This window comes from Meriones unguiculatus, chromosome X (assembly GCF_030254825.1).
Source record: "Meriones unguiculatus strain TT.TT164.6M chromosome X, Bangor_MerUng_6.1, whole genome shotgun sequence".
Lineage (NCBI taxonomy): Eukaryota > Metazoa > Chordata > Mammalia > Rodentia > Muridae > Meriones > Meriones unguiculatus.
In genome coordinates, this window is record NC_083369.1 from 141,395,766 (window position 1) to 141,421,620 (window position 25,855).

Consider the following 25,855-nt stretch of genomic DNA (forward strand, 5'->3'; position numbering starts at 1 on the left):
CCTTTCTTATCAAATTCTGAAAATGGACCAAAGTGCTTAAAGTAAATGTAAAATTCCAGGGCCAAAACAAAACTCAACTATAATTTTAATAACACCTCTGTGTTTGACTGGCCAAGTAATTTCAAAGTTCTCTTTCTTTTACTGCTAACCCTTCAATGGGTACTCACCGTGCCTGGTACCCCTCCCTTCCTTGTGGTTCTGGGGAAGGCCTTATAACTCTTAGGCAAGAATTCAACCACTGAGCTATGTATCTGCATCCTACTCCAGGCCCAGCTTTCTCTTTAAATGGTAGCATTTTGCTGAATCCCTTCTGTGGTTCTTTAATCACTATGCTCTGATAATCTTAATCACAATCATTACTTTAGCTACTACAGATGATGTCAACTCCTTCATATTCCACCACAAACTTCTAAGACATGAAGCCATAAGGCCCGTTTCCTTAATAGCCAAACAGAAGTATTTCAAATTCATTATGTCCAACTCTTCAACTACTACCATCTGAAAGCTTCTTAGATATCCAAATGCTTGGTGAAAGATACTCTCTTTTATTTGCCTGAAGTAGCATTGTGGACTGCATGCTTGATAGCTGCTTCTTACTCATTTATGTTCAATAAACTATAAAGTCTGTTCTGTCTTCTAAATTTCCCTTTCATTTTCCTCAGATTCCATTGCAATTGGAATAATTAAGGCCTTCACCATTCGTGATGTGAAATGCATAAAAACCTTACAAGTAATAACCCTAATCTTATGCCAGTCAGCACTGAATAAAACAATGCAACTCAAACAGGTATCAAACTTTGAGAGTAAATACTCAGTAAAAGGAGATGTGATCGTGTTCTCTTCTCACAGCTTTTATGTAACCCAAACTACTGACAATGTTCACATAGGCAACACAGGGACACAGCCATATTAACATAATCCTTTTTCACTTTGTGGGTAATGATAGCATTACATGATGCTTACAATAGGGAGTCTTAACTGTGTAATAGGTGCAAAAACTACTCTAATTGCTTGGAATTTATAAGACAAGCTGAGTTTAATATAATTTTTATGCTCTATATTTGGGTCTCCAACCTCATCTCTCACTAAAAAAAAAAGCATTCTGGACTGAAAATGAATTCAAAGCACCAAGGTAACTTTAGCTAGTTTTAACTGACTAGAAAAAGCAAGTGATGTGTAAGTTCTGATACTCTGGTAATGGGTAACATTTCTTCATATACCTCACCCATGTTTGTGGAAGACTGCATGGATGAAAACGACTGTTCTGTGGAGTGCAAAATAGAAAATCTGGTTATTGTACACAGCTTAGTAGTTTTCTTTTCTTTATTTTTTCTTCCAAGATGGTGTCTCTGTGTAGCCCTGGCTGGCCTGGTTCAGAGATCTGCCTGCCTCTTGAGTGCTGGAATTATAGGCACAATGCCTGGCTAGCTTAATAGTTTGTTTTCTTAAAAAAATTTCCACAATATCCAGAGTAAGCCAATAATCCTAAATATGAGTCACAAAGCTATTTACAATTCAGGTTCATCAGCTATCTTTGCTTGTGCATGCTGTAAGAGTCACATCAAATGACCAGTCTGGAGGCATTTTGCTGTTCCCATGCTCTTATCACCACCTAGTGGCATCCACTCAAGTTCTCCATAGCTTTCTTGTCCAGATCATCTGTAATCTTCTTTAGCACAAAAACTGTACTAAGCTGTAATACAAGAAATCCTGTATTGTGCATCTTGGGTTGTCTTTCTGCCAGATCATGCGTTCTCAGAGGTCAAGAATTCTACCTTTGTCACATCTTTTCTCTTCAGGCCTTTTATTTATGAAGCATATTCTGGCAACCAATAAGCAGAATTAAGAAGAAAACAGGTACCCAGAAAAATGAAGAATCAGCTTTAAGAAATCTTACTGTTAGAAAAACATAAGACTAATATTATTATTATTTTTTTTATTTTTGATGCTGGGAAAAATCTCACCCAGGGACTCATGGTTGCTAAGCTCATGCTCCATCACTGAGCTACACCCTTAGTCTAACATGCAAATTTTAAACAAATTTAAAAGCCAAGTATCTAAACATTAATTCATCTAGCTAATTGAGCTTGCTGTTCTACATCAAAAGAACCTATGAACTTTTTGGATGTGTTCTATTCACAATCACCTCAACTCAGACTTCCATTTCAAAGGAAAGTCAGTGAGTATTTTTACCAATGTTTCCTCAGTCTCTTCTGTATTTTCCTCATTTTGATGTGGAAAAGTTTACTTCTTTTTTTTAAAAGAAAAGTATTTTTTTTCTATGAATTGAGTGAGAGTAGAGGAGCATTGGAAAGCACATCAGTGTTAGTTTAAGAAAGGCAGCTCTAGAGCCAAAGGTTTCTGAATAATTTCCAGAAACCAGGCTATAAACCACCTGATGTTAATTGTGATAAAAATTAACCCTTGTTCATCAGAACAAATCAAAATGAGGACATAGTGCAATTCTTTTAGGGAACATGTACTCTGCAGTGAGAGTTTCAAGTGCTCACTTGTGCCTGGTGTATAACGATGACAAGTTTATACTAAAACTCTAGTCCTTACTCTTGTTATATGAAATGAGGATACTACCATCTATTTTACACGGTTCTTACAAGGTAAAGTGCAGTGTGAGGCACGTAGTAGACACAAATAATAAAGATTACCATCATTATCATTCACTATGCTTGTTAGTAAGACAAAGCTTTTGAATGCATACAGATAACAAGGCCAAACTAAAGTCCTTTAGAGAAAATAAAAAACAATCCTTTTTGGAGTTCAAGATATTTGGTAACATCACTTCAACATACTACTTTATATAGATATTAAATAGATGAGTATTTATATAAATATATATATAAATATATACATACATATATGTATATCTATATATGTATATCCATATGTATATGTATATCTATATCCATAAGTATATCTATATATGTGTATAAACTTCTTTGTTTCTTCCATTCAGGAATCCTGACAAAATATTTCTCAAAAGCTTGTAATTGTAATAATGACTAGGGAGATAGTTCAGTCAGTACTGTGTTTGCTGTTTAGCATTTGTTAATTTGACACAAACTAGAGTCATCTGAGAAGATGGAACCTTAACTAAGGATTTGCCTTCATTAGAATGGCCTGTGGGCATGTCTAGGAGACATTTTTAAAAACAATGTTTTAGATTTACTTATTTTATGAGTGTTTTGCCTGCATACATGTATGTATACTACATACATACATGTATACAGGCACACTACATGCATGCCTGGGGCATCCAGAGGTCAGAAGTTATTGGGTCCCCTGTAACTGGAGTTACAGATGATTCTGAGCCATCATGTGGGTGTTGGGAAAGGAATCTAGGTTCTCCACAAGAGCAATAAAGTGCTCTCAACAACTGATCAGTCTCTCCAGCCTCCACATCTCCTTGATTAATGATTGATGTGGGAAGATCCAGCCTACTGTGGGTGGTGCCATCCCTGGGCAGGTGGTCCTGGCTGGTGATCAGGCTGATCCCTGCTCAGGTGTAGGCCATGCCATCCAGAAGAAGAGATAGGCACTTAGTTCAATTGCCATCAGAGAGGCTTCATCTAATAATTGATTAGAGTAGATACAGAGACCCATAATCGAGAATTAGGCAGAGCTTAGGGGAACGCTGTAAAAATTGGGAAGGGAGGAAGGACTTTAGAATCCAGAGGGCTCAAGGACACTAGGAGAACTTGGCACACAGAATCGACTAAGCAGGCCTCATAGAGGTGTTGGAGGTTGGTCTGATGCTGATTGCTGACCCCCTAAAATCTGGTTACACCTATCTTTGTTTTGTAAACCTGCCTAAGACATATCTGATTGGTTGATTAAACAGCCTTTACCTGGGCAGGGCAGATGGGGTAGGCGTGGCTAAGGTTCTTGGTCTTTAGAGACAGAGTGGATCACAGGAAACAGAGGAAGAGAAGAAGACACCACCATGGATTAGCATGGTGAAAAAAAACCACATGGCACTGAGGACAGGACTCCAATGCTGGTGTGGAAAGGCCCAGGTAAAGAATGAAAGCATCTCTTTAAGTGTTTCTCTGCCATTCTATATTCCTCTAGAAAGAATTCTTAAAGAGATGCTCAACGTCCTTAGCCATCAGGGAGATGTAAATAAAAATGACCCTGGATTTCACCTTACACCCATCAGAACGGCTAAGATGAATAACTCAAGTGATATCACATGCTGGAGAGGTTGTGGAGAAAGGGGAACCCTCCTCCATTGCTGGTGGGAATGTAAACTGGTACAACCACTTTGGAAATCAATCTGGTGCTTTCTCAGACAATTAGGAATACTGATTCCTCAAGATCCAGCTATACCACTCCTAGGCATATACCCAAATTATGCTCAAGTACACACCAAGGACATTTGCACAACCATGTTTGTAGCAGCTTTATTTGTAATAGCCAGAATATGTAAACAACCCAGATGTCCCTCAACGGAGGAATGGATACAGAAATTGTGGTACTTTTACACAATGGAATACTACTCAGCAATTAAAAACAAGGAAACCATGAAATTTGTAGGAAAATGGTGGGATCTAGAAAAGGTCATTCTGAGTGAGGTATCTCAGAAGGAGAAAGACACACATGGTATATACTCACTTATTTAGACCTATAAATATGATAAACATAATGAAATCTATACACCTAAAGAAGATAAACAAGAAAGAGGACTCAGGGTAAGATGATCAATCCTCATTTAGAAAGACAAATGGGATGGACATTGGAAGTAGGAGAAAACAAGCAAAGGACAGGAGCCTACCACAGAGGGCCTCTGAAAGACTCTATCTAGCAGTGTACCAAAGCAGATACTGAGACTCATCACCAAACCTTCGGCAGAGTGCAGGGAATCATAAGAAAGAAGGTGGAGTTAGTATGACCTCAAGAGGACAGGAGCTCCACAGGGACCTAATATATCTGGGCACAGGGGTCTTTTATGAGAAAGTTTCTCCAACCAAGGACCATGTATGGATATAACCTAGAACCTCTGCTTGGATGTAGCCCATGGTAGCTCAGTATCCAAGTGGGTTCCCTATTAAGGGGATCAGGGACTATTTCTGACACGAACTCAACGGCTGGCTCTTTGAACACCCCCCTCCCCCCCGCCAAGGAGCAGCCCTGTTAGGTCAGATAGGAGGACTTTGCAGCCAGTCCTGAAGATACCTGATAAACCAGGGTTGGATGAGAGGGGAGGAGGTCCTCCCCAGTGGACTTGGAAAGGGTCAGGGAGGAGATGAGGGAGGGAGGATGAGGTTGGGAGGGAATGAGGGCATGGGATACAGCTGGGATACAAAGTTAATAGACTGTACCTAATATTTAAAAATTAAAAAAAACGAAAGAAAAAAAAAGAATAAAAGCAAGTACCATGGGATTATGGATGAAAGGTAGTGCAATTTTGGAGGATTTAGGTGGATGGCATTGGATGGGGGCTGGGAGATAGATGGTGACTATCATATTGAGACAGTGTAAGTGAAATACCCAACTGGCCCAATGTAAATAAGGCAATTATAAACCTAATAGGTGTCTGTGTCTTATTATTTGTGACAGTGGGTTAAATAATACCACCGTGATAATTTTAGGTCTAATAAACATTTCATAGCCCAATATACATATTACTTTTCTACAACAACCTAGGGGCTCACAGAGACTGAAGTGGCAACCATGGAGCCTGCACGGTTTTGCACTAGTTCCTCTGCATATGTTATGGTCGTGTATCATAGTGTTCTTATAAGATTCCTAACAGTGGGAGTGGGGGCTGTTTCTGACCCTTTCATCTGCTCCTAGGAACCTTTTCTTCCTACTGGATTGCCTCACCCAGCCTTTATATGAGGGTTTGTGCCTAGTCTTATTGTAACTTATTATGCCATGTTTGGTTGCTGTCCTTTGGTGGTTCTTTTCTGAAGGGAAATGAATAAGGAATGGATCTGGGGAGAGGGGAAGTAGAAGGGAGGACTGGAGGAGTAGAGGGAGAGGAAACTGTGGACAGGACGTAATGTATAAGAGAATAAAAAGAAAAGATTGGCATACTACCATAAAAAAAGGAAGCAGGTTGAGCAAGACATGGAGAGCAAACGAGTAAGCAGCATTCTTTTTTTTCCCCTCTGTCCGTATGTATTGTTCAAAGATTTTTTTTTGTTTTTTTTAATTTATTTTATTTTATTTTTCTTTATTAATTACACTTTACTCACTTTGTATCCCCCCCCTGTGGTTCTCTCCCCCCTCCAGTCCCACTCCCTCCCTTTCTCCACCCTCTGCATGCATGCCCCTCCCCAAGTCCACTGATAGGGGAGGACTTCTTTTCCTTCCTTCTGATCCTAGTCAATTAGGTCTCATCAGGAGTGGCTGCCTTGTCCTCTTCTGTGGCCTGGTAATGCTGCTTCCCCCTCAGAGAGAGGTAATTAAAGAGCAGGCCAATCAGTTCATGTCAGAGACAGTCCCTGTTCCTATCACAATGGAACCCACTTGGATACTGAACTGCCATGGGCTGCATCTGTGCAGGGGTCTTAGGTTACCTCCATGCATAGTCCTTGGTTGGAACAGCAGTCTCAGGAAAGACCCCTGTGCTCAGAATTTTTGGTTCTGTTGCTCTCCTTATGGAGTTCCTGTCCTCTCCAGATCTTACTGTTTCCCACTTCTTTCCTAAGATTCCCTGCACTCTGCCCAAAGGTTGCCCATAAGTCTCAGGGCAGAGCTTTTCAGAGGTCCTCTGTGTCAGGCTCCTGACTTGTTCCCTCTTGTCTCCTTCTTCTGATGTCCAGCCTCTTTGACTTTCTGGATAGGAATTGAGCATTTTAGCCAGTCCTCCCTCTTGATTAGCTTCTTTAGGTGTACAGATTTTAGTAGGTTTATCCTATATTATATGTCTATATGAGTGAGTATATACTGTGTGCATCCCTCTGCTTCTGGGATAGCTCACTCAGGATGATCTTTTCCAGATCTCACCATTTACCTGTAAGCAGCATTCTTTATGGACTCAGTTTTTACTGTACTTCCTTCTGTGGCTTCCCTCAGTGATAGACTGTGATCAGAAAGTGTTAAGCCAAATAAACTCTTTCCTCTCCACTTGCTTTTGTCATGCTGCTTATATAGCAATAGAAAGCTAGAAAACTGTACAAGCACGAGGAGGACCTGAGTTTGATTCCCCAGTACCCACAGAAAAAGCTGAACATTACTGCATGCATTGTAATCTCAGAGTTAGGAGGCAGAGATGGGTAGATCTGTGGGGCTTACTGTAGCCTAATTGGTGCACTCTATACCACTTTGAGAACCTGCCTCAAAGCAGACAAGCAAGCAAGCAACACCCACTCAACTCAAGTTTGGATGGCCACTATGGAAAAGACACCCAAAATTGTCCTTTGTATTCCACATCCTTTACACACATATCCATCTGCTCACTGACAAACATGTACACACCTCACCAACCTATTCCCCTGTCAAATCTGTCTGTAATAGGGCTGAGGGGTAGAGTTCAGTGGTAGAATGTGTACTGAGCATATATAATATGCTGGGCTCAATTCCTACCCCTAATAACAAAACAAAAGGAAACAACCATGTTAACTGGAAGTCACACGTACCTTTGCTGTATCTGAAACAGAATTCCAGTAACCACCACTGAGTGAGAATTTTCCGCTACCTATTCGTGCCAATATTTCCTCTGGAGTATCATCAGGGCCATTTGCAAATGGAGTGTAACTAGATTATAATAAAGTTGAAATGTCAATGAATAAAATTTCTCTTATGGTTGGTAATATTTACATTTCTTTGTAGTCTCTAAAATTATTCTGAGTGATTCAGTTAATATAATACTTTGTTGGAGTCCATGAAAATGAATAAAAGACAGTAAAATGAAGCTCCATAAACCAAATAATAGGTTATACTAATTAGACTTAATATTTAATATTATGTTTTTTAAGTTATGACACAATCTAGCATAATATATTAAAATCATATATGCTTATTATATAATTATAATAAAAATATAGAAAATTAATTAAAAGACAGCTATTGGCAGGTGTGGTAGTGTACCACTTTAATCCCAGCACTGGGAGGCAGAAGCAAGCAGATCTCTGTGAGTCTGAGGCCATAAAGAGTTCCAGTCCAGCCAGAACACAGTGAGATCCTGACTCAAAAAAAAGGAAAAAAAAAAAGAAAAAAGAAAGAAGAAAAGCTAATTTAAAAAAGGGATACAGATATAAATATATTATTATAGGGCATATATAAAATATTTATTATGTGTATTATATATAGTAGTATGAGAAACATGAAAAGATATTACAATATAGGGATTAAAAATACTACATAATTTAAATACTGAAGAATAACGACTTATGATACACACTTACCCAGTAAGCATTGTATAAAGAAGGACACCAAGACTCCATATATCACAGGCAGCATCATAACCTTGTCGTTTTAAAACCTAGAAAAAGTAAAAGATGAATATTACCATGTTAATACACACACACACACACACACACACACACACACACACACACGTATGCCAGCTTGTCTATACATGTACAACAAAGGTCAGGAGAGGGTGTCTAATTGCATGGAACTGGAGTTATAAATGTCTTTTAGCTGCTGGTCCTCTGCAAGAGCAGCATGTGCTCTTAACTGATCTTATCTCCCTACCTTCACCACACTGATGTTTTTTTTTTTTTAACATGTATTTGGATAGTAAGTGGAATTATATTTTCCAAAGCAATACACATAAGAACAACTTCAATAAAACATGATTAACAAATAAGACCATTCAGTAATCTAATATTAGAACATTTTGCTTCTGTTAATTCATATATACATCTATGAATTTAACATTGGTATTTGAACACTTATTGTGTACTGCTGCTGGTACAGAGGATACTTTCTCTACTTCTTAAGACATAGTCTCACTATGTAGTTCTGGCTGGCCTGGAATTCACTATGTACACCAGGCTGGCCCAGAACTCATAGGAATCTACCTGCCTCTGCCTTAGTGATGGGATTGAAGGTGTCTGTGCCACCACACCTGGCAAGTTCCTTATCTTCATGAATTTCTATTTTGCATGCAGCTATAGAAATGACTATATATATTTTGAGATAGGGTCTCACTTTATAGTCCAGGCTGGCTTCAAATTTCTTATGTAGTGTGGGCAAGTCATGAACTCTTTTTGTTTGTTTTAGTTTTTCAAGACAGGGTTTCTTATATAGCCTTGGCTGTCCTGGACTCACTTTGTAGAGCAGGCTGGTCTTGATCTCACAGAGATCTTCCTGCCTCTGCCTCCTGAGTGCTGGGATTACAGGTATGAGCCACTGCACCTGGCTGTGACCTCTTGACCCTATTATTCGGCTTCCCTAGCACTAGGATTATAGGTATGCCTCTCATGGCTGGCAATTAACAGTACTTTTAAGAACATATGTATCCTCATACAAATGATACAGTGCTATAACTACTAATTCATATAATTTGATCCACTCAAACATTTGTTCATCATCATTGATTATTATCAGTTATGAGCTATGACAAACTTTGAAAAAGGGTACATCTCTTTGTTTTGTTTTTTATGTCATTTTAATTAATTTTTTATGTTTTAATATTAATTACAGTTTATTCACTTTGTATCTCAGCTGTAGGCCCCTCCTTCATCCCCTCCCAATCCCACTCTCCTTCCTCATCTCCTCCCATGTTCCTCTACAAGTGCAATGATAGATGAGGTTCACCTCCCCTTCCATCTGACCCTAGCTTATCAGGTCTCCTCAGAACTGTCTGCATTGTCCTCCTCTGTGGCTTGGCAAGGCGGCTCCCCCCTCAGGGGAAGGTGATCAAAGAGCTAGGCACTGGATTCATGTCAGAGACAGTCCCTGATACCCTTACTAGGGAAGCCACTTGGATACTGAACTGCCATGGGCTACATCTGTGCAGGGGTTCTAGGTTATAACCATAAATGGAGTATCAGTCTCAAGACCCCTGGGCCCAGATATTTTGGTTGTGGAGCTTCTGTCCTCTCCAGGTCTTACTATCTCCCCATTCTTTCATAAGATTCCCTGCACTCTGCCCAAGGTTTGACTATGAGTCTCAGTATCTGCTTTGATACACTGCTGGGTAGAGTCTTTCAGAGGCCCTCTGTGATAGGCTCCTGTCCTGTTTTTTTTTTTTTTAAGATTTAGTTATCATGTATACAGTGTTTTGCCTGCATGTGTACCTGCACCCCAGAAGAATCCACCAGATCTCACTATAGATGGTTGTGAGCCACAATGTGGCTGCTGGGAATTGAACTCAGGACCTCTAGAAGAACAACCCAGTGCTCTTAACCTCTGAGCCATCTCTCAAGTCCAAGAATCCATTTATTAAAAATAGAATATAGCAGGGAAATCCAACATATAAATAGTTAACAATTCAACATTAAGTATTATAACAAAATCATGTCAGGAAAGACTGAGATTGAGGTGAATATTTATTAACTTTTGTGTAGGTGGGGATCAAATCCAAGGCTTCCTATAGGTCACAGAAACACTCATCACTGAGGTTATACTTTGAGCTCCAATTTATTTTTGACATGGGGAGTTAGCTAGCTTGTATTGCACCATCTAGTAAGATGTCTGTAGACAAAGAGAGGAGGTAGAAGACAGTCAAAAGTAGAAGCAAAAAGGCAAAACTGGTTATTTTGGCTCACGTCTGTAATCCCAGCACTTGGGTAGGTAAGGTGGACCATTGCAAGTTCAAGGCCAGGCTCAGTATAGAACTGAGGCCCTGATTCAGAATAAAACAAGAGAACGGAACAGTCTTCATGACAGAAAAAGAAATATAAAGTGGCTAGAATTTCAGGTAGAGGATACTAAAGAAACTGGAGAGCTTTTGTAATATCTTACTAAGGAATTTAATTTTTTTCCCTATCTGATATCATTGAAGGATTAAACAGAGAAATAGAGGGCTGGCATTTTATTTCAACTGTCAGTGATTCTTCAATTAAACAATAAATAACTATTCTATATTGAAAATATCAAATGAGTTCTTTTTTTTTACATTTATACATTGTAAGAATTTATACATGTTCATACATTCAATAAGTGGTAGAATATACCTGAGACTCCATTCACCTAAAAAGTATAAATTATAATAATACAATGCTGAACAATAATATCAGACTACATTGATAATTATTTCGCAATGGCTACTTGGAATCAGAAACAGAAAAATTAGGTATACTTATCATAAAAAAGGGACTGAGACCTGTTTAAACAACCAATTTGTGAAATGTCACTGAAGGTGCTTAAAACTATAAGAATGTGATACTATGTTCAGAGCATCAGCTTTTACATTTAAAATTGTAAGTATATTATCAGAGATAGAATTTTATAAACAAAAAAAATTAAAAAAAATTGTGATGGTTATTCTTCCTTGTCAGCTTGTTTGGTTCTGAAATGGGTTCAGACAAGCCTCAAGGTGGATATGTAAGGTATTTCCTGGTAAGGGATGATACTCCCCTAGAATGGGAGCAACCTGCAGATGGTAGGCCAGATTAAGGAGATCTATACAATGAAAAAGCCATGGCTTTTCCCTCTCTGCCTTTTCTTTGATCAGGAGTGCATTTATCTCCTCGTTACTGCTGTTGTAGCTGCCATTATTTACTGACATTGAAACTCCTGGCTCTGGGAGAATTCTGAAGTTCTTCGTCATCAGCTTGGAACTGTTGAAGCATCTAGCCTTGTGAACTGAGAAGTGACAAGATTCTCAACTTGTAGGCTGTTTAGGGGCTGTCATCATACTCTGTGTCCATCTCTATGCTTGTCACTTGAGGGAGTTCTGTGTTTCTAATAAGTGTTTGGCCCTGCTTTACTGATGTACATTTTTTTTTATTATTATTATTAGTTACAGTTTGTTAACTTTGAGTTCTTAAATGAGTTCTTAATATACCCAAATAGTGCAAGCACACTCTCTCACAATTACCTCTGGTGCAACAAAATTTGCAGTATAACAAGGAGTCATGAGAAGACCATTTTCTGCTCTCAGTTGTTTTGCAAAGCCAAAGTCACAAATCCGAATAGATTCGGGATTACCAGACTCATCCACATAAAGAATGTTGCTAGGCTTCAAGTCTCTGTGAACCACCTAGATGAAATAAAAATTAGAAATTTATGTAACAATATATTTCCCCATTGAAATTTTTTTTTATTCTTACATTGCCAAACAATACACCTAACAAGCATATGAGTGCAGACCTTTAAACGATCCCAACATTAGAGAATGCTATTAATAGAAGTATAGCTTTCTAACACTTGACCTGGGAATATGGAAGGGGAAGAAACAATATTAGTTACCTATTAGCTCTTGCCCAATTACATAACTGGGTAAAGGAGAAATGTAAATAACAATAACAATGATATCTATCTCCAGGTAATTAATTCTTTTCATAATAGTTAGTCAGTCCCTACCACATAAAGAGCCGCAGAATCGGTGTGAATCAACCCCTAAGATCTTGGCTGTTTCATGCTAGGCACTTGCAACAAATGTAGTGGGAAGGAATATAACAGGTGTAGATAACTCATTTTGAAGTATGGGAGGGTTCCGAGAGGAAATAACATCTGATCTAAGACCTAAAGTGGGTACTTAACTCATGAAAACAGTGCTAGAAAGCTATTTTAAAGTGGAAGAATGGTATATACCAAGATAGAGGCACAATAAGTATATGAACTGGCACGTTGTTTTTAAGACTTAAAAATAATTTTAAAACTTAAATCCAAACCCAAATAAAAAATAAGTTTTTCGATGTACAAATCAAGATACCACACGCGTCAATCCATTTTCCTTTTAAAAAGTTTAGATTTGATTTTTTTTATTCAATCACCAAATTCAGAGTCTATATTTCAATCAACTTAGTTTTAGTACCTAACACCCTGAATATTAACTGTGTTTTACTAATTAAGCAATAAGGCATGGGGGGAAAAAACAGAAGACTCAGATAACTGTATAGCTATCAGTTGCTCAGTAAACACTGACTTCTAGCAATATCAAGTTATAATACTAGGCAAGTCTTGACTAGCCCAGAAACAGAATGTTATATCTAACTCATTCCACTTGTTAGCTTTTAAGGGCAAGATAAACAAAACACCCCAATGAACAAACAACTAAGATGAGACCACTGCACTGAAATGAATGCCTTAAAAAGTCATTTTTTAACTGCTGAGTAGTATTCCATGCGTAAATGTACCACAATTTCTGTATTCATCCCTCAGTGGAGGGACATCTAGGTTGTTTCCAGATTCTGACAAAGCTGCTATGAACATAGTTGAGCAAATGTCCTTGTATAGTTGAGCATCTTTCCGGCATATGACCAGGAGTGGTATAATTGGATCTTGAGGTAGCACTATTCCTAATTTGCTGAGAGAGAGCCAGATTGATTTCCAAAGCAGTTGTACAAGGTTACATTCCCACCAGCAGTGGAGGAACATTCCTCTTTCTCCACAACCTCTCCAGCATGTGTCATCCCTTGCATTTTTTATTTTAGCCATTCAGATGGGTGTGAGGTGGAATCTCAGGGACGTTTTGATTTGCATTTCCTGAACGACTAAGGGCGTTGAATATTTCTTTAAGTGTTTCTCTGCCTTTTAATATTCCTCTGTTGAGAATTCTCTGTTTAGCACTATACCCCATTTTTTAATTGAATTACTAGGTTTGTTGGTGTTTAACTTCTTGAGTTCTTTATATATTCTGGATATTAGCCCTCTGTCAGATATAGGGTTGGTGAAGTTCTTTTCCCGGTCTGTAGGCTGTTGCTTTGTTCTGTTGTCAGTGTCCTTTGCTTTACAGAAGCTTAATTTCATGATGTCCCATTTATTAATTGTTGATCTTAGAGCCTGTGCTGTTGGTGTTTTGTTCAGGAAGTTGTCTCCTGTGCCAGTGAGGTCAAGTCTCTTCCCCAATTTCTCTTCTAACAGGTTTAATGTGTTTTGTTTTATGTTGAGGTCTTTGATCCACTTGGACTTTAGTTTTGTGCAGGGTGATAAATATAGATCTATTTGCTTTTTTCTATATGTAGACATCCAGTTAGACCAGTACCATTTCTTAAAGATGCTATCTTTTTTTCCATTGTATGCTTTTAGCTTCTTTGTCACAAATCAAGTATCTGTAGGTGTGTGGGTTTATTTTTGGGTCTCTGATTTGATTCTATTGATCCACCAGTTTGTTTCTATGCCAGTACCATGCAGTTTTTATTACTGTTGCTCTATTATACAGCTTGAGATCTAGGATGGAGATACCATCAGAAGATCTGTTATTGTACAGGATTGTTTTAGTTATTCTGGGTTTCGTGTCATTCCATACAAAGTTGAAAATTGTTCTTTCAACGTCTGTAAAAAATTGTGTTGGTATTTTGTTGGGAATTGCATTAAAATCTGCAGATTGCTTTTGGTATGTGGCCATTTTTACTATGTTAATCCTACTGATCCATGGGCATGGGAGATCTTTCCATCTTCTGATATCTTCTTCAATTTTTTTTCCAGAGACTTGATTTTTTTTTTTCATACAGGTCTTTGACTAGCTTGGATAGAGTTACACCAAGGTACTTTATGTTTTTAGTGGCTATTGTGAAGGGTGTTGTTTCCTTAATTTTTTTTTCAGCCCATTTGTCTTTTGTATACAGGAGGGCTTCAGATTTTTTTTAAGTTAATTTTGTATCCAGCCACTTTGCTGAATTTTCTCTGGTAGAATTTTTGGGGTCACTTATATACACTATCATATCATCGGCAAAGAGTGATACTTTGACTTCTTCGTTTTCAATTTGTATCCCCTTGATTTCCTTTAGTTGTCTTATTGCTCTAGCTAGCACTCCAAGAATTACGTTGAGGAGGTAAGGGGAGAGTGGGCAGCCTTGCCTTTTCCCTGATTCCAGTGGAATTGATTTAAGTTTCTCTCCATTTAGTTGGATGTTGGTTATAGGCTTGCTGTATATTACCTTTAGTATCTTTATGTAAGTGCCTTGTATCCCTGGTCTCTTCAGGACTTTAAACATGAACCAGTGTTGAATTTTATCAAATGCTTTTTCAGCATCTAAAGAGATGATCATGTTTTTTTTTTTGTTTTTTTTTTTCTTTCAGTTTGTTTATATGGTGGATTACATTGATAGATTTCCATATACTGAACCACCCCTGCATATCTGGGATAAAGCCTACTTGGTCATAGTGAATGGTATCTTTGATGTGTTCTTGGATTCGGTTTGTGAGTATTTTGTTGAGTATTTTTGCATCAATGCTCATAAGGAAGATTGGTCTGAAATTCTCTTTCTTTGTTAAGTCTTAGTGAGGTTTAGATATCAAGGTGACTGTGGCTTCTTAGAATGGGTTTGGTAATGTTCCTTCTGTTTCTATTTTGTGGAATAGTTTGAAGAATTTTGGTGCTAGCTCTTCTTTGACTGTCTGGTGGAATTCTGTGCTGAAATTGTCTGGCCCTAGACTTTTTTCGGAAGGAAGACTTAAAAAACAAAAGGAGTTGGAAAGTATCTTCAGCTCAATCCCCAGAAATCATATTAACATGCCAGGCATGGTGGTATTTGTCTGCAATCCTGGGGTTTTGAAGGCAGACAAGAGGGCTGGGGTTTCCTGAGGCTCATCAGTCGTGTGTTTAGCGTTAATTGAATTGGTGAGCTTCAGGTTAATGAGAGACTGTGATACAAAAGATAGATGATGTTCCTGAGGATGATATTAAGGTCCATATGCATGTGCACACAAATCTAAGAATACACATGCAAATGCTTAAAAATCTTTGATATACACCACAAAAGCATTTTGTCAATTAAAAAATATTAATAGATAGGCAAAACTCCTTGTTCTGATATTCTGCCCTCTTCTTTATTTTTTTCTTTTTCCCTTTCTTCTACAGACCTCATTCTTTTGAAAACATTATTTTTTCCCCATTTACTAAAATTTGTATGCAGGAGGAAACAATAAGACCATTCACTAAGTGACTACCTTTTTTTTTTTTTAACTTGTCTACATGGACATAAACCACCACTTTGTTTTTCTTCTTATACCTTGAATTAGGCCTGGTTTCCAAAGAAACAGAGTGCTATGTTTAAGAAGTCCGAAGATCTCATTAACTTTTTCCTTGGAAAGCATAACAACTGAATATAAGCATGCTATAATTTCAAAGTACTTCAGGATCAAGGAAAAAGTTGTATGTAAAGAAAGAGTAGTAGGATAATCAAGTTGATTATAGTTTTTCCACTACATTTATATTTGTAATTTAAGCTTAAGTATTAAGAAAAAAGGATGCGCATACAAGTATGTGTGTGTATAAATTATGTTCAAAACACTTACCCCTTGTGCATGAAGATACTCAACAGTTTTGGTTATAGTAAACAGGACGGCACTGGCCTCTCGCTCAGAGAAAAACTTCTGTCTAAGAATTTTATCCAGCAATTCACCTCCTTTCATAAGTTCTGTTACTACATACACATATTTTCCATCATCATATACCTATAAAATTTAACATTAAAACATAAAAAAATGAAGCTTTACGGCTTTACATATGTCCCTAGATTAGTATACAAACATCCTAAAAATAAGTAAGTATATTAAAAGAAATATAAAAATTGCATATTCAAGAAAAACTTACTTGTGAAATACTTGTGGAGGATTTCTGGAGATTGCGTTAAAGAAATATTTACAGTGAATAGTTTCATATTTAATGTGACTAAGTCAGCATTCTTTATCTATGACAAATTAGTCTGAGAAAATCATTGTTTTGACACTATTTAGATAGACAACCTTTGTGCCTATGTGAGCACCGGCAGCAAGAAAGAGAGCTGACTACTTCCCTGGGAAGTGGATATTTTTGTTGATATTTATAATAATAAAAGCTAAGGGAGGCAGAGATATGAGGAAATCCCAGGTAAAGGTTACTTCCCTTTGTCCTGCGGGTGGTAATGGGCAGGAAATGTTTCCTGGGAAGAAGCAGTCCTTAGCGAAGTCTTAGTTGTAGTAGTCAACCAGGCATAGAAGGGCAATGATATTTCCACTTTAGGAGTGCCACATTCAAAGAACACTTGGAGAAAATGAGGAGCATAGGCTTCGAAAGGTCAACATCCCAAATAAAGCATGTCCAGAACACAGAGGGCGTAAAGAAGTATGTAAAGCTCTACAGAAGAAGGCGGGTTGGTTACACAGTTTGGGAGCCTTCAGAGAAGCTAATCAGTCTGGAATATTAATATTTTATATGTTCAAATTCACATATGGTAAACAATAATGTTAAAAATAGTTTTTAAAGCAAAAGCAGAAAATTACATAATTTTTAAGGTTTTATTAACTTAAAAGATTTATTTGTGCATGTGTGTGTGCCTGAGTGCATGCGTATAAATGTTTATGTTAGAGCCTGTGGAGGCCACCATCAGATCCCCTGGAGTCAGAGTAACAGTGGTTGATTGTAAGCCGCCTGAAGTGAGAGATGGGAAACAGACTCGGGTCCTATGGAAAAACAACAACTGCTCTTAAATGTTGAGGTGTCTCTTTAGCTCCCTACATTTTTTCTTTATAAACTGGCCATCAACATTTTGTTCCTTTTTTCCTTTTCTTTCTTTCTTTTTCTTCTTTTTCTTTTTTTGATTTATTGAGACAGGGTTCCTCTGTGTAGCCTTGGCTGTCCTTGAATTCACAGTGATCTACTTGCCTCTGCCTCCCTGAATACTGGGATTAAACGTTTGTGACAACATACCCAGCTCAATATTTTCTCAAATCTTTTTATATTTTATTTTTTAGGTTAATATACAAAGTAATGAATTTTATTATATAATTTTCATACATACTGTTTTTATTTAAATAAATACTCTTTTTCTACTACATTTCCCTCTAATCTCTTGTCCCTGTCCTGCTGTTTCCCTCCTTCCTACTACAAGTCCACTTCCATGTCCCCTTCCCAAACTCTACATAAGATATCTTTATTACCTCTCATGGTTATGTTTCTAGTTTAATAACCTATAACCATCACTTGTACACACACAAATCTAGGATCCTCATATGAGAACTATGCAGTATTTGTTACTCAAAGTCTAGGGTATTTTGCTTAAGATAGCAATTTCCATAGTCATCCATTCAAATTTATGTTCTAAGCTGATTATCCTAAAGCCGTCTTTGTCTATCTATTCAGAAAAAACATCCCAAATATGGGTTTGTTACACAATCTACTTACATCCTTTAGGGTAATGATGTTTGGATGCTGTCCATAACGCAGAAGTATCTCAATCTCTTCTGTTGGGTCTCTCTTGCTTTTATCAATAATCTAAAATGCAGACATTTATACAATTTCATGAATACGAACCTTAAATGTTTATAGTTATAGGCCTTAGCTATGTCAATATTATACATACCAGCCATTTATCAGACAGTTGTAGTCAACTAATTAGCCAGACTGTTAATTAGAAAGCTAGTCTCCATATAGATGGCAGGCTACATAAAGCTAACCATGTGGCATATTCCTAACAAGTCACTCCAATGTAAGTTTGTAGCAAATTTGTGACTTCCTAAAAACTCAAAAGCCTCCAGAAAAGTTATCAAGAACAAAGTTACCACATCATCTTTTTCATCATTGAGTTTTTCAAACATTTGAAAATTCTCTTAACTTCTAATCCCCTATATCTAAGATATAGATATATCTACACATATCTAAGAGATAAATGTATCTGAAATACCACCATTGGCATCTGTTTATTAAATTGACTTTACTTCTTTTAATTAAATAATATTTTAATGGACTATCACACTGGCTGCAAGCTACTTATAAAAATTAAGTAAACAAGCTTATTTTTGAAGCTAAGTAGAAAACTCTATATAAAATCACCCCTAGAATATTACTTGACTAAATTTGATCATAACAAAGCTCTTTAAAATACTAATATAGCTTTTTAAAACTTTTGTCAGTTGCTTAATTTTTTTAATGCTTTAATATTTTCAAGTACCATACACACATATATTTTTACTTTAATTTTATGTATATAGGTGTCTTGTCTACATGTATATAACTCTATACCACATGCATGTCTGGTGTCTGATGAGGCCAGAAAAGGGTGTTGGAGCCTTTAGAACTGGAGTTACAGATAGTTGTGAGCTTCCATGTGGAATCAAACCTGTATCTGCTTTAAGAAGTGCTCTCTTTTTATAAAAATATATATTTTATGTCTGTAGAGGTCAGCAGTGGGTGTTGGATCCCCTGGAACTTGAGTTCAGACTGCTGCAAGCTACTTTGTGAGTGATGGGAAATAAACCCAGGTCTTGTGCAAGGGCAGTACATGCTGTTAACTCCTTAGCCATCTCTGCACCCCTAAGTACTATATTTTGTAAAAACAATTCGGGCTTTGTTTTCTGAGAGAGTCTCATGTACTACAGACTGGCCTCAAACTCACTATGTAGCTGAGGATGAGCTCCCCTTGATCTTTCCTGTCTCCACTCCCAAGTGCTGGGATGACAGACATGTACTACCACACTTGCTCAATGCTGGCTTTTGATTCACTCTGAGTAGTCTGAAGCAAATTTTGTTCATTTTATTTTTTATGTTCATTTTATTTTATCACCTTTAGTTTTTAATTTTTTTTAAGACAGATCCTCATTTTATAGTCTAGAGCAGCCTCAAAATTACCACATAGCTCAGGCTGGCTTCACATTGGCAGCAATTATTGTGAAATGGGCCCTCTGGGCATGTTTGATGGAGGCAAGACACAATGTTAAACTGCCTATCAAGTATACTATTCTCCTTTTCTCCTTGCATGTTAGCAATTTGAAACTTCTATTCACTCCAGATTTCAAAAAGAACAGTATACAGCAGAACAGCAAGTTAAATGCATTTTTTGTGGTTCATCCCTGTATCTGACAGAAAAACCTCAGGGACACACTGATGTCTCTTTAAAGCAATTATATCCAGTTTTACACAGTAATACCAATTTGCTACTCTCTTGCTAACTAGACATGAATGACTCATGGAGGTTCAAGGTCAGCTGGAAGCTTTAGGCATTACCTGAATTACTTGAACTGGGAAAGCAGAGATTACTATCATAAACAGTGAAAGGTCAGATAATTTGAATATGTTTGTTTATTCACAGCTAGAGGTTTGAAATTCAAATTTCATCACAAAACTAGATACCCAGTTTTTGACTTAGACATTTTTTCCTCAAGATATCTTATGAAATTAAAATTACTAATGATAAGAAATTATCATGGCTCTTATTCTTTTAGTGGTCCAAGGACTTATTTTAGTGGTCCAAAGACTCCTTTTAGATATAAAGAAAGGTATGGACATTTTCACCAGAAATAACACAAAATTTACACATAGTTTTGAGGAATTCCCTGACACTCTGATCATAAAGTAGATATTTATATAGGGAGTCTGATTAAAAATCATGAGAGGGAGGCTGTAGAGATGGCTCAGAGGTTAAGAACACTGGCTATTCTTCCAAACGTCCTGAGTTCAATTCCCAGCAACCACATGGTGGCTTATAACGATCTATAATGAGATTTGGTGCCCTCTTCTTGCCTGTAGGCACACATGCAGGCAGAACACTGTAAAAATAATAAATAAATAAATTTTTAAAATGAGTTGATATATAAACTGGCACTTCCCTGGCTTAGTTGGCTATATAGCCATTTCACTGTTCATTTCATGAGAATGGGAATCCATGATTACAGATTTGTATCTTTGAAGATCACTAACATAATTACTTATATTTACATTTAATTTATTTTATAACAAAAGGTACTTTTGCCAAAGATAACAATGTATTTTGTTTTAACAAGGTTCTTGCTATACTGTCTAGGTTAACTTATAACTCATGATTCTCTTGCCTCAGCCTTCTAAGTAGTTGGATAGTAGTCATGTGCCACTCCCATGCACCGGGGTTAGAAGTAACTTGTACAGACATTTATGATAAAAAAAAAGAACTGCTAAGAGTTGCATTTAAAATCTAAAAATATTTACCTTCACTGCAAACTCCATGTTTGTGGCTTTATGTATACATCTCTTACAAACGGAGTACGAGCCAACACCAATATCTTCTTTTACTTCATATCCATCAGTAAACTGAATGCTATTCCTGTGTAATTGCTACAAGTAAAAATCAAGGTAAAGACTTCTGTAATGTCTCTGATGCATTTCATAATAGGAGAATATTGTACTGAGCATATATTTTTGATGTTATCTATTAATACAAATATTAATAATAAAAATGAGTAAAAATACTATTCATAGTACATATTCTTAAAGTATATATTTATTTTTCCAAGAAAGAGGCCTTTGAAAATACTTATATCAACAAATTCAAGTATTAATGATACCCTAAAAGCTATTTAACTTTTCCTAAGTTTTAATTTTTCAAAAGGCTAATTGAAACCTATGATTTAAAAGACAAATTAAAAATTTTACTGTATTTTTATTTTTTGACACAGTGCTTACACATGTTTATGATGTACAGTATATCTCAATATATGCACACAATGAGTAATGGCCACACAGGATGAACTGAAATTATCTTCCCATAACATTATGAGAAAAAGAATGGGATTTCAAAGTTTATACTCCTTTAACAGTATTTACCAGTTTAGTTTTCTGTTATAAACACTCCTATTCCCACACATGTATTCTTAGAAACCTGTTTCTATGTCCTTTATGTACTTCTTTTTCCAATCTGATAATCAGATCATATTAAAAGTGTAGAAAATTTTTTGGTCACCTTGACAAAAACTAGAGTTATCAGAGTAGGTGAAACCTCAACTGAGAAAATGCCTCCATCAGATGGGTATGTTTGTGAGACATTTTCTTGATTAAAGGTTGATGTGATACGTCCCTGCCCATTGTGGGAAATGCCACTCCTGAGTAGGTGGTGCTGGGTTGTATAAGAAAGCAGGCTGAACAAGCCAGCAAGTGGTATTCTTCCATGGCTTCTGCTTCAGTCCTGCCCCCAGGTTCCTGCCTTGAGTTTATTTACTACTTGTTTTGGTTAAATAAAGTTTTATTGGTATCCAGTAGTGTCCATTTGCATATAAATTATCTATGGCTGTATGTTTTGGGTTTTATTGTTATTTTTCTTCAACTTGAGCTTGATAAACAGTCCAGGCTGGCCTTAATCTCACTCTGCAGCCCCTACTAACATTGAAATTGATGCTAATGCTGCAACCTCCTGAATGTCGTAATTACCCAGGTACATGGCATGAAGCACCATGGCTGCTTTTTTTGCAACAATATCAGTGTTGAATAATTGTGAGAATAGTTCACAAAGCCTCATATATTTGTTTTCTCACTTTTTATAAGGTCTCCTGAGCAGGAACTTGGGGACCTCAATCTATCATGGCTGACATGACAGACCATACAGATGAAATATTCTAGGCCTAATAAATATTTTGAGGTATAGAAGAGGAGGCAACAAAATAGTGATGCTTATCTCAATTCTTTTAGAATTTCAGTTTCACATCACATATGTATTTTGGTTCAGGCAACGTTTGCAATGGTTTATGAAAGAATTTCTCTGATGTAAATAATCTAAAAATATATGTTAAGGGGCTCGTTTAAAGTCAGCACATAAAAATCTAATCTTACTATTAACATCCTAAACTACATATTAACATTTCAAATTCTAAGTTATTGAGATATAACTTACCTGAACAATTGAATGCACACCAACTGTCTGCATAGCTTGGGTTTCATCATCTGAGGTAATTGCTACAAAACTAAACCCCCGGAAAAGCTGATGTGCATTAGCACTAGGTGGAATGCCCGGTGAATCTAAAAAGAACAAGGAATTACTAATAGTCTTTGGTATTTAACAGAAAAGCTGTTGTCATTGTGAACATTCTCACTTATTCTGGAGTTCTCAGTTATCTGGTTATGTGGACATGTATATATATGCACACCTAAATACATCTTACTGTCCAAGATAACTCAGTGAGGTAGTGTATTAGATCTGTTCTGACTACTTATTGTTATCATCAGCCTACTAATCTACTTTCAGAGCCTAAAAAAATAGTTAATGTATGAAGAACATAATAAATCAATGATTATTGGGTTAATGGTATTTTAAATTAGTGTCATACCAGTCATTGTCTTAGAACACAGGAAAATTTCTTTAATTATTATTTTTTACAATTTACTTACTTTGTATCTCAGCTGTAGCCCCCTCCCTCATCTCTTCCTGGGTGGTCCTACCTTCCCACCCTTTTCCCCCTTATGCCCCTCCACTAGTCCACTGATAGTGGAAGTCCTCTTCCCCTACTATTTGACCCTAGCCTATCAAGGCTCATCACAATTGCCTGGATCCTCCTCTTCTGTGGCCTGGTAGGCCAACTTGCCTGAGAGATGTGATCAAAGAGCAGGCAGCCAAGTTCATGTCAGAGACTGCCCCTGCTCCCCTTACTAGGGAACCTACATGGAGACTGAGCTTCCTATGGGCTACATCTGAGCAGGGTGTCTAGGTTGTCTTGATGCATGGTCCTTGGTTGGTGCATCAGTCTCTGCAGGGACCCCTGGACATAGATTTTTTTGGCTTTGTTGGTCTCCATGTGGAGCTGCTGTTCCCCCTGGGTCTTTCTATATTCCACCCAGCAGGGGACTGAAGCAGCTGCAGAGACTCACAGCCAAGCTTTAGGCAGAGCAAAAGGGAAGATATAAAAGAAATTTTCTTGATCTGTGCTGTCCAATATGGTAAGTAACCACACATAGTTCCTGAGTATTTGAAATGTGCCTACTATGATTACGAAACTGAATTTTAATTAAATTCAATCAGCCACACATTTATCATACTGAACATCACAGCCTCACATGATGATCTATCAATGCTATAGCTCCTCATTTTTACTGGGAGTGGGGATACCATAGCATAGGAGATTCAAGGAAAATATTTTCTGATTGAACCAGAACCAGATAGCTGTTTAACCAGGAAAAGACAGCCATTGTCTTATATTTGAGTTTTTGTGCTTCTTCTTTACCTTTGGGAGTTTTTGCAGTAAACTCAGGATCAAAATAAAATGTATCTTCAGGTCTGCCAGTTGCAGGCTTAAAAGGTGGGTGAATTTCTCTTCTATACAGTTTCTGTTGGTATCAAAAAAGATTTAGACATGGATTGTGTTTCAAAAACAGTTTGTTTCAAAAACAGTTCAAACTTTTCTTTTTAATTAAAGTAGTATTGAGAACCCAGAACCTTGGAAATTGTTCCTTCAATTCCATCAAGTATGTCTTCAGCCTGTACTTACATTCCAGTCTATTGTTGAGAAAAATGAATGTCTTTTAATTTCTTCAACTCCATCTGGTCCAGCACCTATCAGAAATTGCTTGGTAATAGTTTATTTCAAGGACAAATGTACATATATTGTTCAGTCTTTGCTTTGAATATTTGTATGACTATTTAATAGTCCTGTTTTTAAAAAATCCACCTTCCACTGAAAGAAATCAATACAAACTCATCAAAGAAACTAATTAATTCAGTGTTTTTACCTAATCTGTTTGCAGGATTCCGTTTGAAAAGCATTCGTAAAAGACTCTGGGCTTCAGGACTCAGAAACTGTGGCATCCCGAGTTTGGCTCTAAATATAAATCCATGAAACAACAGTTAACATTTGGAAGAATTTTTCATCTTTAAATATTAAACTTTTTATTTTAAAATATGTATAGATTCATGCTAAGTTATGAGATATAATAATGATCTTTGTATCATTCTGTAATTCCTACAATGGCAATAGAACTATAATATAATATCACAACTGGGGTACTGACTCTGAGATCTTATTCAGATGGCTCCAGTTGTGTGGTGGTGGTGGTGCATGCCTTTTAACCTCAGCACTTGGTGGGCAGAGGCAGGCAGATATCTGAGTTTAAAGCCAGCCTGGTCTACAGAGTGATTACAGGATAGCCAGGGCAGCACAGAGACACAAATAACCCTGTATCAAAAAAAAAAAAAAAAAAAGAAAGACAACAGATGACTCCAGTTTTATTTGTACTTAGATGTTTGTGTAATTTTAGTTTTATGCAATGCTCTTACATGCATGAATAATCTCCTATATGGATTTACTAGTTCATTTATCTATTCACCTTCTGAAGGATACCTGAATTGTGTTCAGTTTGGATTATGAATAGAACTGCCACAAACATTCATGTACAGGTTTTTGAGTAAACATATTTTATAAAAATCAGTAGTGTGAGAATAAGGTCATCTGAGCCTTAGTTACGGCTATTGCTCTTCTGCCTATTAGCACTTCTTCATAAGCAAAGGAATTGTTTTTCTAGACCAATGGTTTTTAAACTATAGTCCATTTTCCAAACAGACTTTAAGAAACCTAATGCTGCAAGGAGAATAAATGCTTTATAGGTCACTTTTCTCTGTTTCAAGTCCTTTAACAACCCTATAGTGAAAGAAAACTTATGGGAAAGGAATTTATGAAACACCGGAGATCCTGGGACACACAGTCTAAAAACCATCAGGCTGAACAACCTTATGGTCTGTTTCAGCTACCATGTATAACTGTATTCTTTTCCCCAACCTACAAATTAAAGAAACTGAAGATCCCTGTAAGTATGACAATAATAACTAATCTGGAAAAATGGATGGCACAAAAATTCCTATTTCAGAAATAGATGCATTTCTTACATATTGAGTTGTTACTGAGTTACTATGTGACAGATATTGCTTAGTGTTCTGAATACAAAGCTAAAGATAGTACCCCTTGGGCTGGAAAGATGGCTCAGTGGTTAAGAGCACTGTCTGCTCTTCCAAAGGACTCGGGTTCAATTCCCAGCAACCACATGGCAGCTCACAACTGTCTGTACCACCAATTCCAAGGGATCTGACACCTTCACACATAACATAAAATAAAATTAAATAAAAAT

The 25,855-nt window shown here is 37.0% G+C and overlaps 1 protein-coding gene across 9 annotated transcripts in view; it reads right to left on the bottom strand.

The window, feature by feature from the left end:
* Rps6ka3 (ribosomal protein S6 kinase A3) overlaps window positions 1–25,855 on the bottom strand; it is a 118,172-nt gene that overhangs the window by 8,084 nt on the left and 84,233 nt on the right. For all 9 annotated transcript variants that reach the window (XM_060374610.1, XM_060374604.1, XM_060374609.1 and 6 more), the window contains 10 exons: window positions 24,467–24,555; window positions 24,226–24,290; window positions 23,962–24,064; window positions 22,638–22,762; window positions 20,963–21,088; window positions 18,188–18,277; window positions 16,321–16,479; window positions 11,957–12,118; window positions 8,370–8,446; window positions 7,602–7,719 (listed from right to left, as the gene is read on the bottom strand). In XM_060374610.1, the coding sequence (XP_060230593.1) occupies window positions 7,602–7,719; window positions 8,370–8,446; window positions 11,957–12,118; window positions 16,321–16,479; window positions 18,188–18,277; window positions 20,963–21,088; window positions 22,638–22,762; window positions 23,962–24,064; window positions 24,226–24,290; window positions 24,467–24,555 (1,114 nt within the window). The remainder of the gene's footprint in view (window positions 1–7,601; window positions 7,720–8,369; window positions 8,447–11,956; window positions 12,119–16,320; window positions 16,480–18,187; window positions 18,278–20,962; window positions 21,089–22,637; window positions 22,763–23,961; window positions 24,065–24,225; window positions 24,291–24,466; window positions 24,556–25,855) is intronic.